The 16,532-nt window shown below is 41.5% G+C and overlaps 1 protein-coding gene across 3 annotated transcripts in view; it reads right to left on the reverse strand.

Annotated features, from left to right (window-relative positions):
• The window catches only part of cep170b (centrosomal protein 170B), a 34,338-nt gene extending 20,810 nt beyond the window's left edge, over positions 1–13,528 (reverse strand). For all 3 annotated transcript variants that reach the window (XM_034195434.1, XM_034195433.1, XM_034195432.1), the window contains exons 1-6: positions 13,369–13,528; positions 12,581–12,718; positions 8,239–8,328; positions 2,452–2,530; positions 1,818–1,876; positions 1,238–1,394 (exon numbers count right to left, since the gene is read on the reverse strand). In XM_034195434.1, coding sequence (XP_034051325.1) covers positions 1,238–1,394; positions 1,818–1,876; positions 2,452–2,530; positions 8,239–8,328; positions 12,581–12,685 — 490 coding nt within the window. In that variant the 5' untranslated portion in view covers positions 12,686–12,718; positions 13,369–13,528. The remainder of the gene's footprint in view (positions 1–1,237; positions 1,395–1,817; positions 1,877–2,451; positions 2,531–8,238; positions 8,329–12,580; positions 12,719–13,368) is intronic.
• Positions 13,529–16,532: the final 3,004 nt, after the last annotated feature.

Raw genomic sequence — 16,532 nt, forward strand, 5'->3', positions numbered from 1 at the left:
TGTTGCGCATTCCATTGCACAGTACACATTCCATTGTGAGTATCAGATACTTTGTACATTTCAGATATTTTTGCCATTATATTTTTACTTATTAGCAGGGGTGGTGGCCAAGTGGTTAATGCGCTTGGTTTCAGTGCAGAAGGTTCCGGGTTCAAATCCCACCCCTGCCACATTTCTCCATGTAATGTGGAGTTGCATCAGGAAAGGCATCCAGCGTAAAACCTGTGCCAATTCAACATGCAGATCCACCTTGGATTTGCTGTGGCAACCCAGAGTGCAAACAAGGGAGCAGCCGAAGGGACTTACTATATTTTTACTTATTGCATTTTTATTATTTTTTTTGCATTCTGTTTTTTGCCATTTATATATAACTGGCCTCAGCGTGGACAGGAAATTCAGAATTTCATTGCAGAGAAACTTGTTTCTTCATGATGTATATGAAAAACACTTTGAACACAGAGAAGGATTTTACCAATTTTTAGTATTGCCTCATGTCTGAGTAGCTGGATCAACATCTATGCCTTTAGTGGCTGCCCAGGACTGAACGGCAGCCACTCGCCTCCAAAGGAAGACAGATTTCAAACTAAGAAAGCTCTTGTCAAAAGAAACCCAAAGGTGCTTTATCAGAGGATCTACAGCCAAAGTACTGGTGCACATGGAGACACAGAAGACAAGCGGGTGTGAACATGGCATTCAACAACAACTAGAGAGAGATGTGTGAGCAAACCAACAAAAACAGTACATTATGATGAACCCAGTTCTGTGACTTGCTGGATCCTTTTCAGACACACAAGAGGAAACGTGAAATCATCCGTGTTAAAACAAGATTACAGCATCTGGCTTTCAATACGTGGGAACAAACGTTCAAGCTCTCTTCAAAAACGTTTAATCCTTTAGGGAGCGAGCATCAGTGATTCTGTGACATTTACCATCTGATTAGTAATATTTGTTGAAAGTTCTCCAAAGCTTCTGTTCAGCCTCTGAGTAATATTCACCACATGACAGACAAGCATTTTTTAAAAAGTCTATATTTCAATATCTCAAAGATACCAGACAGATATGTACCTGGTGGATTTCTGTCACCGGGTGCTGCTGCAACACCAGTGCTTGATTTGAAAAAGAACCATTTTCCACTGCACCAGTGGAACCAGGAAACTTTTTTTTTAGTTCCTACGTTATAGTTAGAAATTGCCATCAAACGGGGGCATAATGGCCACATGTGGACAAAGCATTTTACCTGCGAGCGAGTGCGCTCTGCGCTCAGTTTTGTCATGCCCTTTGACACTGGAAACAGAGTCTTTAGTCCTCCCGGAGCTCTGGAGCTGCAGTTTTTCTTTCACTTTGGCCTCCAGCGTCTTCGTTCTGATCTGTAACTGACTGGTGTACTTCTCATGCTGCTCAGATGACAATGGAAGATGACGAGATAAACTTTAAAAAAATGTTTCCTATCACACATCTCTTTGCAAACAGTTATCTCCTCGGATTCCCAAAGCCGCCGCTATGAACAGACACTCAACATTATGAATAGACGCGTGTTGATACGTGATCTTAAAAAAAAAAAAAAACTTGACATTAATGTGTCACATCAGGTTAATTCATGTGAATAAATTCAATAACTCAATTTTAATGTTTCTCCAAATTCCTCCATGAAGCAGTAAATCAAATTATTTTTGTATTGATCCTGAAAATGCCTCTAACATGCAAATGTCCAGTGATTTAACAACAGTCGTCACTTGACCACGCCATAAGGTTTACACGGAACATTTAACCAAAAAGCATTCTTTAGCAAAATGACAACATGCTGTGAGTAGTCTTACTTTGAGCGCTTCCTCTGGCACCATGTGTTGACTCTTCTCCAGGATATAGACATGAGCATGTGCAGGACATGTTAAAGGAAACAAAACACTGGCAAATCTACATTTTTTTTTTTAAACAATAGCCCTGCATAATCACAGTCCTGGGGTATGATTCAAGGACACAACAGCAGGATAATTTATGACTTTCCTTCTGTGGCAGAAGAACAACAGACCAACTAAATGCATAATTCTGGATATAAAGTATTTGCAGATATGCAGTATAACCACAACACCGCATTCCAATTAACATCGGTCTCCTCAAAAGGACAAAATATTCTTTTCCATTTTTATTCACGGGAAACAGATTACTGGTAAAAGGTCTTAACGTACAAACAGAAAATTGGAGATTGTTCGAGTTGTTTTTAAATGTGAGTAAAACCAATACAGGCCCTGGCGACAACTTAAAATTTAAGTCTGGACCAGGATTGTGTTAAAACCCCAGTGACAGCTTCGTCTCTGCAAACGTCATCCACGTCAGAGGCCAAAGATTTATGCACTGGTGAACATATTCTATAGCCACTCTTACTTCTTCTACAAGTATTCAACCAGAACTAAGACAACGACAGACCTATGAGAGAAATGAACAAAAGGATATCATAACCAAAGCGAATGACATCAGAGAGCTTGAGGGTGATATACGTCTGCTCTGGGATTCTCAGGTCATTCACGAATGTCTGACAAACAGAAAAATGACAAAAACAATTTTTGGAGGAGACAAGTTAGGAACCTGCATTTGGCCACAGGTGACAGATTAGTGACCTGCAGATACTTGAAGGTGCTTTACCTTAATCCAGGAGCAAATTAAAACTGATGAGATTAGGTTGTTGGGTAATGAAAGGCTCTGTGTGTTGAAAAGGCTTCATGTGGACACAAGATAACAACACAGACTCCACGATGTCACCCGCTACAGAGCAACGAGGTTCTTACCCTCTGCTTCAAGCAGTGAATTATGAGACCGTTTTTTTTTTTTAAAGAGGACTCGCCTTCAAATGATAAAACTTAAAGCAGTAAAACCCCAAACCAGAAATGTTGCTAATGATGTGGAAAATGCAAATATAAATAAATGATATATATCTAAATAAAATTGATTCTTACATTTACCATATGACCAAAACAGATTTTGTGGGGGTTTTTTCTGGACATTTCATTTGTTAATATTAATCCATTCCTGCATTTCAGGCCTGCAACACATTAAAAAAAAATTTTGGGATGCTAAAGCATTTCCTACTTTGTAACGTTGCCATTCAACACTTCAGAGGTTTTGGTGCTGATGATACCAAGCAGTTAAGCATGTCAGGTGTTATTTTGTCAAACTCTTCCTCTAAAGGCCACACTGTGTAACAATATGGGTTGTTGTTTATGCATTTTTCATTTCAAAATTCTCTACACATTCACTATTGGAGACAGGTCAGGGCTACCGGTATGCCAGTCCAGAACCCATGCCCTCTTCTTCTGCAGCCATGCCTTTGTAATGTGTGCAGACTGTGGTTTTGCATCGTCTTGCTGAAAAACGCAACGTCTCTGAAGATGTCATCTTATAGGCAACAAACTCATTCATTGATTCATCTTCTGATGAATATCTGGGTCCAGGTCACAGCAGCAGCAGACTAAGCAGTTCAACGCACTCTATCCTCAGCCAAATCCTCTGACTCTTCCAGGGGGTCCTGAGGCATTCTCAAGGCAGCTGGGAAATATAATCCCTCCAGCGGGTCCTGGACCATCCCTGGGGCCTCCTCCCAGTTGGATATGTCCATATGTTGCTCTTCAATCTGCCATCACAGAAGTGTAAATTACCTTTGCCAAGGCCACTAACACAACCTTATACCATGACAGACCATGATGTTGGGACTTATTGATAACAGTCTGGACAGTCCTTTTCATCTTTAGTCCAGTGCATATTGCATCCATTTCTAAAAAAAAAAAAAAAAAAAGAAAGACAAAAAAAAGATCTGGAATACTGATTCTTCTGACCACCATACACATTTCCACTGTGGAATGGGCCAACCCAGATGCCTCTGAGCCCAGGTAAATTGACGCCACTTCTGAACAAGGTCAAAATAAGGCTTCGTTTTTGCACAGTAAAGGTGGAAGTGGCATTTGTGAATGTAACTATTATAGTGCTTGACAAAGGTTTGCTTTCCCCATATGATTATATCAGCTATTGATGAATGACTGTTCTTGATGCAGTGCCGTCTGAGGCATTCAGCCGAGGTTTGCACCATTGCCCCATATGCACTTAAATTCCTCCCCATTCCTTGAATCATTTAATATTCTGCACTGCAGAAGGAGAAATATACAAATCCCTTCCCATCTTTCTTTGAGGAACATTTCAATTTTATCACATTTGTTGACAAACTGGGGATTCTCTGCTTATCTTAGCACCTCAAAAACTCAGCCTTTCATGGATACTGCTTGTATCAAATCATGATTACAACCTTAATTGTTTTTAACCTCATTCTGAACTACCCCCATTCCAACATTTTTTGGAATAAGCCTGAAATGCAGAAATGGATGAATACTGACAAATTAAATGAAGTTGATCACATCACACACCCCCACCCCCAACAAGTCAAAGTGAATGTAACAATTACAATTTGGTTTTTGTTGCTCTTGGTGTTTGTTGGGTTCCTTCATTCTCCATGCCATCCCCACTTTTGGCTTGTGACTGGGTCGATCCACCATTTGAACAATTAAATGTATTTCGGTTCTACAGAGCATTTTTGATCCAAGGCAGTGTGCTCAGTGTGCTGCAGTGATGCTTTTTGCACTTTTGCATCCACACTGACATCAGAGGTTGCCATGCAAGGAGCACAGCTGCAGACTGGGAGCAACCTGAGGATGAAGGACTTTGTTCAAAGACACCTGAGTGGTGGTAATAAATAAGAAGTAAGTCCTGCACAGACTCAGAAGGACGTCGGACTGGTGTTTATCCCCACATACCGCATCGTGAAGCAGTTGAAAGTATGACTCCCTCTGGACAAGTCACCAGCCCATTGCAGGTTCCATCCAATACCAGTTTACAGCTGGGTGGACTGGGACAATGTAGATTAAGTTATTTTTCCCAGGACATGAACTGGTTGTATGACTGGCACTTGAACTGAGGTCTACATATTGGTACGCTAACACCTATCCCACTGACCTGTTTGCTCTGTGTCTCACTCAAGTGCCACCCAGTTGGGCAAGATTGAAATCCTGAAAGGCCGCTCAGTGTCCAACGGGTCAAACTGTGGTTGGACTGAGACACTTCGATGTACAATTTGGTGTGTGTGTGGGGGGGGGGCTGGCTGGCTCACTACAACATCGTTTAATAAAGGATAAATAAACTTTAAAAAATAAAATAAAATAGAGATCTGTGATGATGCCGAAAAATTGATACAACACTCTTGACATATATTACATCTGCTACTAACATGTAATCCATGAACATGTAATACATTTGTTACATCCTGGTGGTCGTAAAACTTTTGTAATTAAATATTTGAATTAGCAAATTAGTCAACCCCTGTTTTGAAGAGTCTGACAGGTCTGCTCCACCATGCTGAAAAAACAAACAAACAAACAACAACACCACCACCACACACACACACCCCCCCACACCCACACACCAGCAAAAGGCCAATTATGTCCCCTCTGAGACATTGGACTAGAATTATATGATTTATGATTTGAAGTTGTAAAAATAAATGCACATTTTCATATTTTGCGTTTCCACTCTATGAAGTTTCCTTGAAATTAAGGTTCTGCTATTAACATATAAAATTATTCACAGACTGGCACCTCCCTACTTATCTGACCTAATTAAACCCTACGTGCCTTTCAGGGGTGGGGTGGGGGGCACGATTTCCAGGGTGGAGGGGCAAATATACTGTTACACCGGCCTGGGCTCTGCGTTCTCAGGGTGCAGGTCTACTTTGTCTACTTTCCCTTGGTGCAATAAATCATTTGTGGGTCATAGAGCTTTCTCTTATCGTGCCCCTGTTCTGTGGAATGATCTCCCTGCATCAATAAAACAGTCAGAATCTGTAGAGACTTTCAAGTCCAGACTTAAGACGCACTTGGTTTCCCATTTTTATGGCTAGCATACTGGCATAGTATGTTACTATGCTTCCTATCCTTTTAAATTCATTCATTAGAAAAGAGTTTGGGCCATGGCCTCAACTTCTAAAGTCTGGGTCTTTTAGTGAAGCTTAGGGCTAGTGGCCGGCGATCACCTTAGTATTTCTTCTGTTTTTCTTGTTGCTTAATGTTGACAAATTATACCTTATTTGTTATCTTTCTGCCACCTGATTCTGTTTTTTCTCTCTGTTTAAGATGCGGCTCCATACAGAAGTGAGAGTGGGTGTCTTCTTTTGCAGGCCTCCCGTCATGTGCACCAGCATGGACTCCCAAAATTTCCTGTATATTTGTATTGTCAATTGTGTCAGTAGCATGGCCCAAGCAGAGGGTCACCCCTCTAACTCTAGTCTGCTTGAGGTTTCTTCCTCAAATCATCAGAGGGAGTTTTTTCTTACCACTGCTGCCTGTGTTCTTGCTCTAGGGCAGAGGTCTCAAACCGGTTCCAGAAAGGGCCGAGAGGGTGCAGGCTTTCTGTGCAACCACCCACTCCAGCAGGTGATTTCACTGATTAACTGATTTCACCTGCTCAAAATGATGTTAATCAGTGAAATCACCTGCTGGAGTGGGTGGTTGCACAGAAAACCTGCACCCTCTCGGCCCTTTCTGGAACCGGTTTGAGACCTCTGCTCTAGGGGTTGGTAAGGTCAGACCTTACTTGTGTGAAGCACCTTGAGGCAGCTTTGTTGTGATTTGGTGCTATATAAATTAAATAAACTGAAATCTAAATCAGTTTAGGAGGAGTTTGACTTCTGAAGTAAATATCATATGATCCATCAGACAGACAAATGTCCCATTATGTCCAGCTTGAAGAAGATGAACTGGAATTATTTACTATTATTGCAAAATAGTCCCTGAATCACCATACCCCACCCATTACACAAGACAATATGGATAAATTACAGACAGCAAATTCCTAAGGGCCCAGTCACACGGCAATAACTGAACGAAGGAAAAAAAGTCACAAATTGTCGAGAAAAGGTGGACGAATGATCCTGCACTTTTCCCATCACCAAAAAGCCTGCAAATCAAGAGCGCAAAACAGGAACGAAGGAAAACCAAAACTAACTAAAGAAAAACAAAGCAAACGTCGACCTTGACGCTTTAAACAAAATCAAAACGAAACATTCATGATGACGTGATCGACACTGGGTATGAGGCCGAGCGCAACCAGCCCTGTGCTCATGCCTGCAACACCTGCAGGTGCGACATCTGGTTGTCTTGACAAGTTGTCATCTGGTTGTCTTGACAACCAGATGACAACTTGTTCGTCTTCACAACGTGTGCACACACAAGCCAGCCATAAATGACTGGAACGTGCATAGTTACAGTAGTTGATAAAATGTTATTGCCGCTATTGTTTCTGTATGAAAACGTTGCTTTCTGTCCCACACATGGACGAGTCATCAGCGACACAAGGATGCTACGTGCAGCTCGTCGGAGCTTTAGTTATTGATCTGTTCAGATATCGTCACCATTCGTGCAAGACGTCAGACTTGGGAGGTTGGACGACAGTCAAACGGAAAGCTGCCATCACAGAAACTATAGAAACAACGAGGAACCATCAAGGCAGACAGCAAAACGAAATACGGATGAATTGAGGTTGTCGTTGGGATTCGTTCACATTTTTCAACAGTTTAAAAATTCTGACGAAGCGCCAGGTACAGGAATGAAAATGGACGACGGTTAAACGATGCCTCAAAAGTCAACGTAATCCAGATTTCTTGTTTCTCTTTGGTGTCCTTCATTAGTGTCGTGTGACAGGAGCCTAACCTGCCCAGATAAATGGGGGTGGGGAGCTCTGTCTAAACAATAAAAACCAAAAGGCAGACACAGGGGGCGCCCTCTTGAAATTGAAGTCAAAATGTGCTGACTATTTCCTCATTAAGTGCAAACAACATCATTTACACAGAAACACGGCTGCTGTAGGTGGAAGGGGAAAGGGGCGAAAAAAAAAGCCATTTAATTTCAGCTGGACTTAAAGATAATTGGATTTTCATTTCAGGTCCCTGCACCGTTCTGCTCTGATTAGTTTGGCTGCTGTAACCGAAGGAAATACTGTCAGAGAACAGTGGAGGTTCTCTCCCACGGCTCCAGCCTGAATTTCAGCAGGATAATGGTGCAATGAAGTGGCAACAGAACAGTAATTTGGGGGGGGGGGGGGGGGGGGGGGGTCACAGAACGAGGGTCGACATGATGTGAGCATCATTAGAGGAAGGATGTGACTTTGTGCTCAGCAAACATGTCCGACACACACACACAAACTCACCCCATTCAAGCTGCCCAGGTCCTTCACCATGTGCTCATCCGTGTTGGCATCAAAGTTTATGACTGCATGCTGTTTGTCCACACTGCGTGACTAAAAATAAATTATTATTAAACTCTGCATACTTTACATTAAACACACACACACACACATATACACTCTAAAAAGCTGCTGTGTTTTAATGCACTAACCCAACCCAAGCACCAAGTAAAAAATAGATGAATGACAACCAACACAAAAGTCCTTCGAAAAGTAAACTGTGCCCATGAGCACTTGCTGGGCTTTGCATTTTTTAAACATTTGTGTTTTCTTCTCAGTTTTATTAAGTCCTTATAAGGACGACATATAGCCATGTTTAAACTAAAGCTAATGCACATTTTTAGGACATAATATGTGATAATTATTTCACTCAAGATTTTTTGATTTAAAATTTCATATTTAAAATTTAATGCAGTTCAATCAGAGGGGATGGGGCATGACTTTTTACACACAAATTTTGAGAGCTGCTAATTTAAAAAGTTTAAACAAAACAAACCCACTCAGCTTCTGAACTTACAGTGGAATTAAGAAAAAAAAAAAGATCACTCCTTGTTTATGAAGCACTTCAAAGTTGATCAGGCACAGCATCACTAAGGATGGTGTCGCAGACCGAACGGTCCTCCCCTAAAAATCAGTCCGCCTTTTTCATCTGCACATGCGTCATTTCGGACGACAGCAGCACATCTGAGAGTAGCCTCTTCAGCCAAAGCAATCAAATGGATTAATGGGATTAGGTAAAGCAGGGGTAGTGGCCAAGTGGTTAATGCACTTGGTTTCAGTGCAGAAGGTTCAGGGTTCAAATCCCACCCCTGCCACATTTCTCCATGTAATGTGGAGTTGCGTCAGGAAGGGCATCTGGCGTAAAACCTGTGTCAGTTCAACATGCAGATCCACCTTGGACTTGCTGTGGCGACCCCGAATGCAAACAAGGGAGCAGCCGAAGGGACTTACTAGATGATAAAGGTAAAACCTCTTAAATCATTCTAAAGTCAGTTTTAAGCAGAAATGAGGCAAAATTCCATGACGTTTTGAAATGTCCGACACGCTGTAAATGCATCAGCTAGCAGCTCATTTAGCCGCAATGCTCTGATCGCTTCCACCGCCTTTTATGATTAAATAATGCTGAATTTATGTGGAAATGATCGTTTCAGCTTCAGATATCTGTTGCTGAGATAGATGATGAGTGGAGACAGTTTGAAGCAGAAACAAGGTGTTAATCCGTGAACCACATCATCGGGGGGATCGATTTTTAGGGGGACCATTCGGTCAGCAACAAAGGCACTTTCTCAAGTCAATGACACTTGTGTACCGAGTCCTGATAAACAACGAAGAAAACTAAAGACACCACGTCACTTTGTACAATATTTCAAATATGCGGACTTGCTATTTTTCTGAAGAAAAACAAAAATGTTTTTAAGGGCATTTCTACTTTTGGCTCTGTCAATTTGTCCATGTGGTGCATTTCTCTTGACATGATCCAGCACACAGGTGCCTCAGTGTGCAGGAATCCAGTGGCTGGAGAAGGCCGAGGACACACCTGCGCGCCACCTGGCCTAGGACACGCCCATGTTTCACCTGGCTGAAGCAAGTAGATTGTTACTTTGGAGACACAGGAATGGATCAGTTATCTGCCTGTATGGTTGACATCCAGGATCCACTGCACTTCCGTGTTGTGGCGATGTGCAGCACCGGCGCATGCTCCCAGACTTGACCATATTGTTTGCAGTCGAAGTGCTTTCACACCTTTAACCCTCTGGGGCCGACACCGTCGTATATGATGGCTAAGACCAAGCTTTACTAAATTCTAAATAACCTTTTAATGATATGAGATAGAAACTTACTTTTTTTTGCTGAAAAGTTAACTCCGTGGACTTTCGAGTCAGCCATCGGCCATCTTTGTACTCCTCATAGAAGCTGTCTGATGACGTGCGCAATGCGAGTGTCCAATCGGAATTGGTTCAAAATCCAATCATAGGGCAGATTTACCTCACGTGAAAAGCCGTTTTCTGGAGTGATATGTTGGCCCGTTTAAATAGCCCCCTGGGGGCTCCAATGAGTACATACTATTAGTACATACTCAGTGCGCCGTTACGCACAGTGATCAGTGAAAGCAGGAGCACACGGAGAGCCTCTGATGACAATCCCACATGCTCAAACAAAGAGTGTGTAACCATCAGGATTGCTCCACTAGTTTGCATGTGAATGTTACTAGATAACTCTGTTGCTTTCTCTGCGTAAAGCACTTGTTTACTATATCAATGGACAACAAAACGCATAGACCATTTTGTATATATTGTTCAAAATGTGCATTTGTTTTTATTGTTTGAACCTTTTTGTTGCACACAGTCTTTCACACAAGATCTCAAATTACCTTTATAAGGTGTCAAAACAGTTTATTATAGTTTGCTGTGTTTTGAATAAATATGTGGAAAATTATTTTTCGCTTTATTTTTTCCTTGCCTTTGTTTGATTGTAAACTTTTATTACACTTATAAAACACATATTTGGAAAGCACAGGTCGTCCTGAAAAAAAGAGACATAAAACTTGATTGTGGGATGCAGGGAGAGCTGTTAACAGCAATAATAAAACATTTATGCCAGGCGAGTGAATTGTCTAAAAAATGCCCTCAGACCCCAGAGGGTTAACGCAGATGGGAAACGGCTTTGTGCAATTACTCAGCAAATCCTAAAAATTATGAAACTAATCAATAGCTGCATCTCCAGACCAAGCGTGAACCACCCAGAAGCTGCTGATAGAGGTCACCGATCAGAGACCAGTTGTTCCAGTTGTCACGTCGACACTCAGCTGTTCTTTTACAAGTGACTAACTCACATTTTAACCTCTGCCTTTCACACTAAACAGGATTCTCGTGTTACACTGACTGCCACGGTTTCCAAAGCTTTTGTTCACGATGGGAAAACATACACAAAACTGCAAAACTCAGTCTGCAGCTTTTCAGTCTTGATGACTTCTGTGGTGAATTACTGTGAAGGCAGCGAGCAGCAACACTCAGACTGTTTGGACTCAATGGACACAGAAGATAAACCCACAAAGACATGTTTCCAACAGACACGGTGTGGAAACAACACAGCGACAGTTTCAGCTTGTGGTTTAAGTCTTTGTGGCCATGGCTAACAGGGTACGCTCACAAATGCTGTAAAAACAAAACAACAAAAACCGAATGCATCCCACGTTCATGTCAGAAACTATTCTGTCAAAAGTTAAAAAATAAAATCTCAGCAAATCTTTACCCCCACCTGTTGAGCAGACCTCGGCCTGTACCTAATTTTTAATGTGTTTTTTGCATTTAATTTAGAATTGTAAAACACTCGGAAATCCCTGACTTGAAAGCACTTTATAAACTAGAGATCCGCTTGAGGTGGCGTCATATTGATGCTAAGGGGCAATAATGAATCGCAAATCAGTTAAAAATTGACTGAAATGTGAGAAAATTCAAATAGGTTGAGATGAAACATTAACTGCGATGTTGTTTCACTCTCTCACACGCACACCAGAGAGAGTCTGAGGTAAAGTTAGGTTTAGGTTGGATATTGAACAAACACTCCACAGTCCAGTCCAGTCCAGAGATGTCCCTGGTTGTTTGGCGTGTGGCTTTAACGCATCGCTTTCAGAAAAATTAATTAACAAACAATGAATTCCAGCACTGTGCAGCTGAGTTACTAATGTGAAATTCCAAGATATAATACAAACATATGCTGCTAGAAACGCTGCATTTTCTCCTGATAGTGGTGGAGCTAAGTTGACAGCCAATCAGAGTGCACCTTTTTAATCACATGACACTTTTGAAACAGTGAATGAGGAAACAAGTACAAATAGCATTTATGATATTTTACAATATTTTATTTTAGTTATTTTCATGTAGGATTTGTTTTAAAAATCCAGTTTTATTTGTGTTATTTTAAGATAAAATTTCAGTTGCATTTTTAAAAAGAGGAAAGCTGTCATTTTACAGTTTACAGAAATATTTTTCAGTCAAATTGTCTGCAGCTCATTCTGTTAAAAAAAAAGAAAAAAAAAAAGGAAAAACAGTGAGAAAATTGTATAATCAACTCAGAATCAGAAAAGTGTTATTATCTACGGTGACCGACAAACAGCATTTCAGGTCGATCAGGAGCAGTTATAACATAACATGTACAGCTACAAATCCATACGTCTTTGGATCAGGTGGCCTTTCACGCGGCGTGGTACCGTTTCACGTCTCTGTGCCGATGTGTGTGGATTCTTCCGACACACAGCTGGTGTCTGCTGTGTAAATACAAACTCTGTTGTCTTAAACACACAAACCTGCAGCATGAGCTCACAATCCTCCCGGCCAACGAAAATCATCTCCCGTGGCAGCCGATGGCGTGTGCCCGAGCTGCTTACCAGGAACCATGAAGTGACACTCATGTTGGAGCCACGAGTCAGGACCTTCGCCACAGCCTGAGAAATGACAGAGACCACATTAAAAATTCTCTCAAAGTCAAACCAGACATGAGATGAAAATGCAAAATCAATCAATTCACAAATAATGAATTAAAATAAATAAAAAATATATAAAGAGGATTCATGGACCCCACGGTTTACAAAAAATACTAAAAAACTAACAATGACAGAATTTTTATTTGATTTTTACAGCCATAAAACAGAGAAATACAAATCAGATTTTAAAGAAGCTGAGGTCAACATGCAACAAACAATCCATGAAGCAAACAGCTGTTCATTTTTCTGTGGCTCCACTAATTGACTGGACGTGTTTCAGCACCAAAACAATAAACAAATGACAAATCATAAATGAAGCTTTTGAAGATTAAATGTGTCGAGACCTGATTCATTACGGCGACTTTAGCTAACACCTAAACTTCTGCGTGAGCTCGGTTTTCTTGTTCAAAAAGGCGACAAACTGAACACTTAACAACACAGCAAAACACAAATTATAATCATGTCTGTCATTTCAACACGTTTACTGTCAAACTATGGAAACGTTAAAGTTCAACAGTTGGACGGAACTCGTTTAACCGGCTAACAGCTAACTCTTAGGTCTCCACCAAACGTCAGCGCTTTAAAGTGATTTAAGCCAAAATAAATCGTACCTTTATCGCCTTCTCGGTTTTCTTCTTTAGTGAAGCCAGTGTTCAGCGTCCGGTAGAAACACAAACTCGACTACTGACCCGCACGAACAGAGCAGGTAACCGCGGACAGGTAACTGAGTCCAACAAACACACCTAACTGCTGCTCGTGAACGACGCGGTGACGTCACAGGCTGGTCGACGGGTACGGGGGCCCAACAGTGCAAAACATCACAAAACAAACGTTTAAAAACTGGTGGCCCAACAGTGCCAAACACAACCCAACAAAACATCCGTCCATCCATCCATCCTTTTTCTATGCTAGCTTATTCCAATTAAGTGTCACTGGGGGTGGATCCTATCCCAGCAGTCATGGGGCGTGAGGCAGGATACACCCTGATCAGGACCCCAGTACAAACATTTTAAAATAAAGGCGACCCAACAGTGCAAAACAAAATGGTACAAAACAAACATTTTAAAATAAAGGTGGTCCAACAGTACAAAACATTCATATATATATACATACATACATACATACATACATACACAAAACCCCAATTCCAATGAAGTTGGGATGTTGTGTAAAATGTAAATAAAAACAGAACCTTTTTTTGACTATTTTTTCACACAGTTGTTCACTAAGTGGTGATCCGCGCCCCATATTTGCTTGTGAACGGCTGAGACTTTTGGGGATGCTCCTTTTAAACCCAATTATTTATGACACTCACAATTAGTGTCCTCAGTTGCCAAACACTTATTGAATGTTGTTAGAAGGAAAGGTGATGTAACACAGGGGTAAACATACCACTGTCCCAGCTTTTTTGAAACAGGTTGCAGTCATCCATTTCAAACTGAGCAAATATTTGCACAAAAACAACAAAGTCTATCAGTTTGAACATTAAATATATTGTCTTTGTGGTGTATTCAATTGAATATAGGTTGAAGAGGATTTGCAAATCATTGTATTCTGTTATATCACCCCAATAGAGCGCTTCGCTCTCAGACTGCAGGCTTACTTGTAGTTCCTAGGGTTTGTAAGAGTAGAATGGGAGGCAGAGCCTTCAGCTTTCAGGCTCCTCTCCTGTGGAACCAGCTCCCAATTCGGATCAGGGAGACAGATACCCTCTCTACTTTTAAGATTAGGCTTAAAACTTTCCTTTTTGCTAAAGCTTATAGCTAGGGCTGGATCAGGTGACCCTGAACCATCCCTTAGTTATGCTGCTATAGACTTAGACTGCTGGGGGGTTCCCATGATGCACCGAGTGTTTCTTTCTCTTTTTGCGCTGTATGCACCACTCTGCATTTAATCATTAGTGATCGATCTCTGCTCCCCTCCACAGCATGTCTTTTTCCTGGTTCTCTCCCTCAGACCCAACCAGTCCCACTAGAAGACTGCCCCTCCCTGAGCCTGGTTCTGCTGGAGGTTTCTTCCTGTTAAGAGGGAGTTTTTTCTTCCCACTGTCGCCAAGTGCTTGCTCACAGGGGGTCGTTTTGACTGTTGGGGTTTTTCCGTAATTATTGTATGGCTTTGCCTTACAATATAAAGCGCCTTGGGGCAACTGTTTGTTGTGATTTGGTGCTATATAAATAAAATTGATTTGATTTGATTTATTATTTACATTTTACATAATGTCCCAACTTCAGTGGAATTGGGCTTGTATATTCAAAAACATAAAAAAAAAAAATGCCAATCCAACAGCACTAAACAACATAGCAAAACAAACATTAAAAAAAAACAGCGGCCCAACAGAACGAAACATATAACAAGCAAACATTTAAAAAATGGAGGCACAACAGAACGAAACATATGATAATAAGCAAACATTTAAAAACTGGAGGCACAACAGTGCAAAACATAATAATCAGACTTTATTGTCATTGCATGGTGAGGTGCAACAAAATTTAGTTACCTAAAAGCAAAGTTCAAAAACTACAAAAAAGACATAAGTTACAAACAACAAAAAAGATATGTTACAAACAAAATAGTAAATAAAAAAAAACACATGAACATATTCTTTGGGAACCATCACTTTATCATGGTGGAGAGGTTTGTGTGTCCCTATGAACCTGAGAGCTGTGTTGTCTGGAGCCTTCGTGCTCCTGGTCGAGTCTCCCATGGCAAATTGGTCTCAGACAAGGGGCCAGACTAAGAAAGGTTCACAAAGACTTCATGGACAAACAAGGGCGAGGAAAAGTGACCTGGCCCGGAGGAAGTCCGAGGCCCCCGTCTGGAGCCAGGCCTGGACGGAGGGCCCGTCAGCGAGCGCCTGGTAGCCGGGTTTGCCATGGAGCCTGGCTGGGCTCAGCCCGAACCATTCTCCTTGATAGGGGTTGGACCTTAGTTTTCTCTGGAGTTGCCCAGGGTGTGATGTGCCGGGTGTGTGTGGGGATACTCACGAGCCCTCAGCTGAGCGCTGCTGTGTTGGAGGTTACCCCAGTAAATGAGAGGGTCGCCTCCCTGCGCCTTAGGGTTGCAGGGGGGAACTCTGACTGTTTGTGCGTATGTACCCAACGGCAGCTCGGAGTATTCTGTCTTCTTGGAGCCCCTGGCTGAAATCTTGTATGGGGCCCCAGTGGGGGAAACCATTGATCTGCTAGGGAGTTCAATGCACACGTGGGCAATGACAGTTACCTTGAGAGGTGTGATTGGGAGTAACGGCCTCCCTGATCTAAACCCGAGCATCTGAGAAAAGGATGTGAATACACGTGATCATGTCCACCAAGGATGTAATGAAATAATGAAATCACCTGCGTTTAGTTATTTGTCTGTCTGTCTGTTAGCAGGATTACGTCAAAACTACTGCACTGATTTTGATGAAATTTTCACCAGATAGATATTAGATCAAGGAGGAATCCAATAAATTTTGGAGGTAATCCAGATCCGAATTCTGGATCAAGATTTCACTTTATATAGACTTTAAAGGATTACATCAAAACTACTTCACAGATTCTCACCAAGTTTTCACCACAGATAGATATTAGGACATGGAAGACTTATGGGGCCATTATTGTACCAAAAGTATTCGCAAATGTGTATTGGATCTGGTTACACAGTTGTGGATTGAAATACACATTTGCAAATACTTTTGCTACCCTAATGGCCCCATAGTAACTTTTCAAATGAATCAAATTGAAATCTTGTTGCACATTTGAGTACTGTTGTCACCACCTAGTGGGTGATGTGAGCA

Source organism: Thalassophryne amazonica, chromosome 19 (genome assembly GCF_902500255.1).
Source record: "Thalassophryne amazonica chromosome 19, fThaAma1.1, whole genome shotgun sequence".
Taxonomy (NCBI): Eukaryota; Metazoa; Chordata; class Actinopteri; order Batrachoidiformes; family Batrachoididae; genus Thalassophryne; species Thalassophryne amazonica.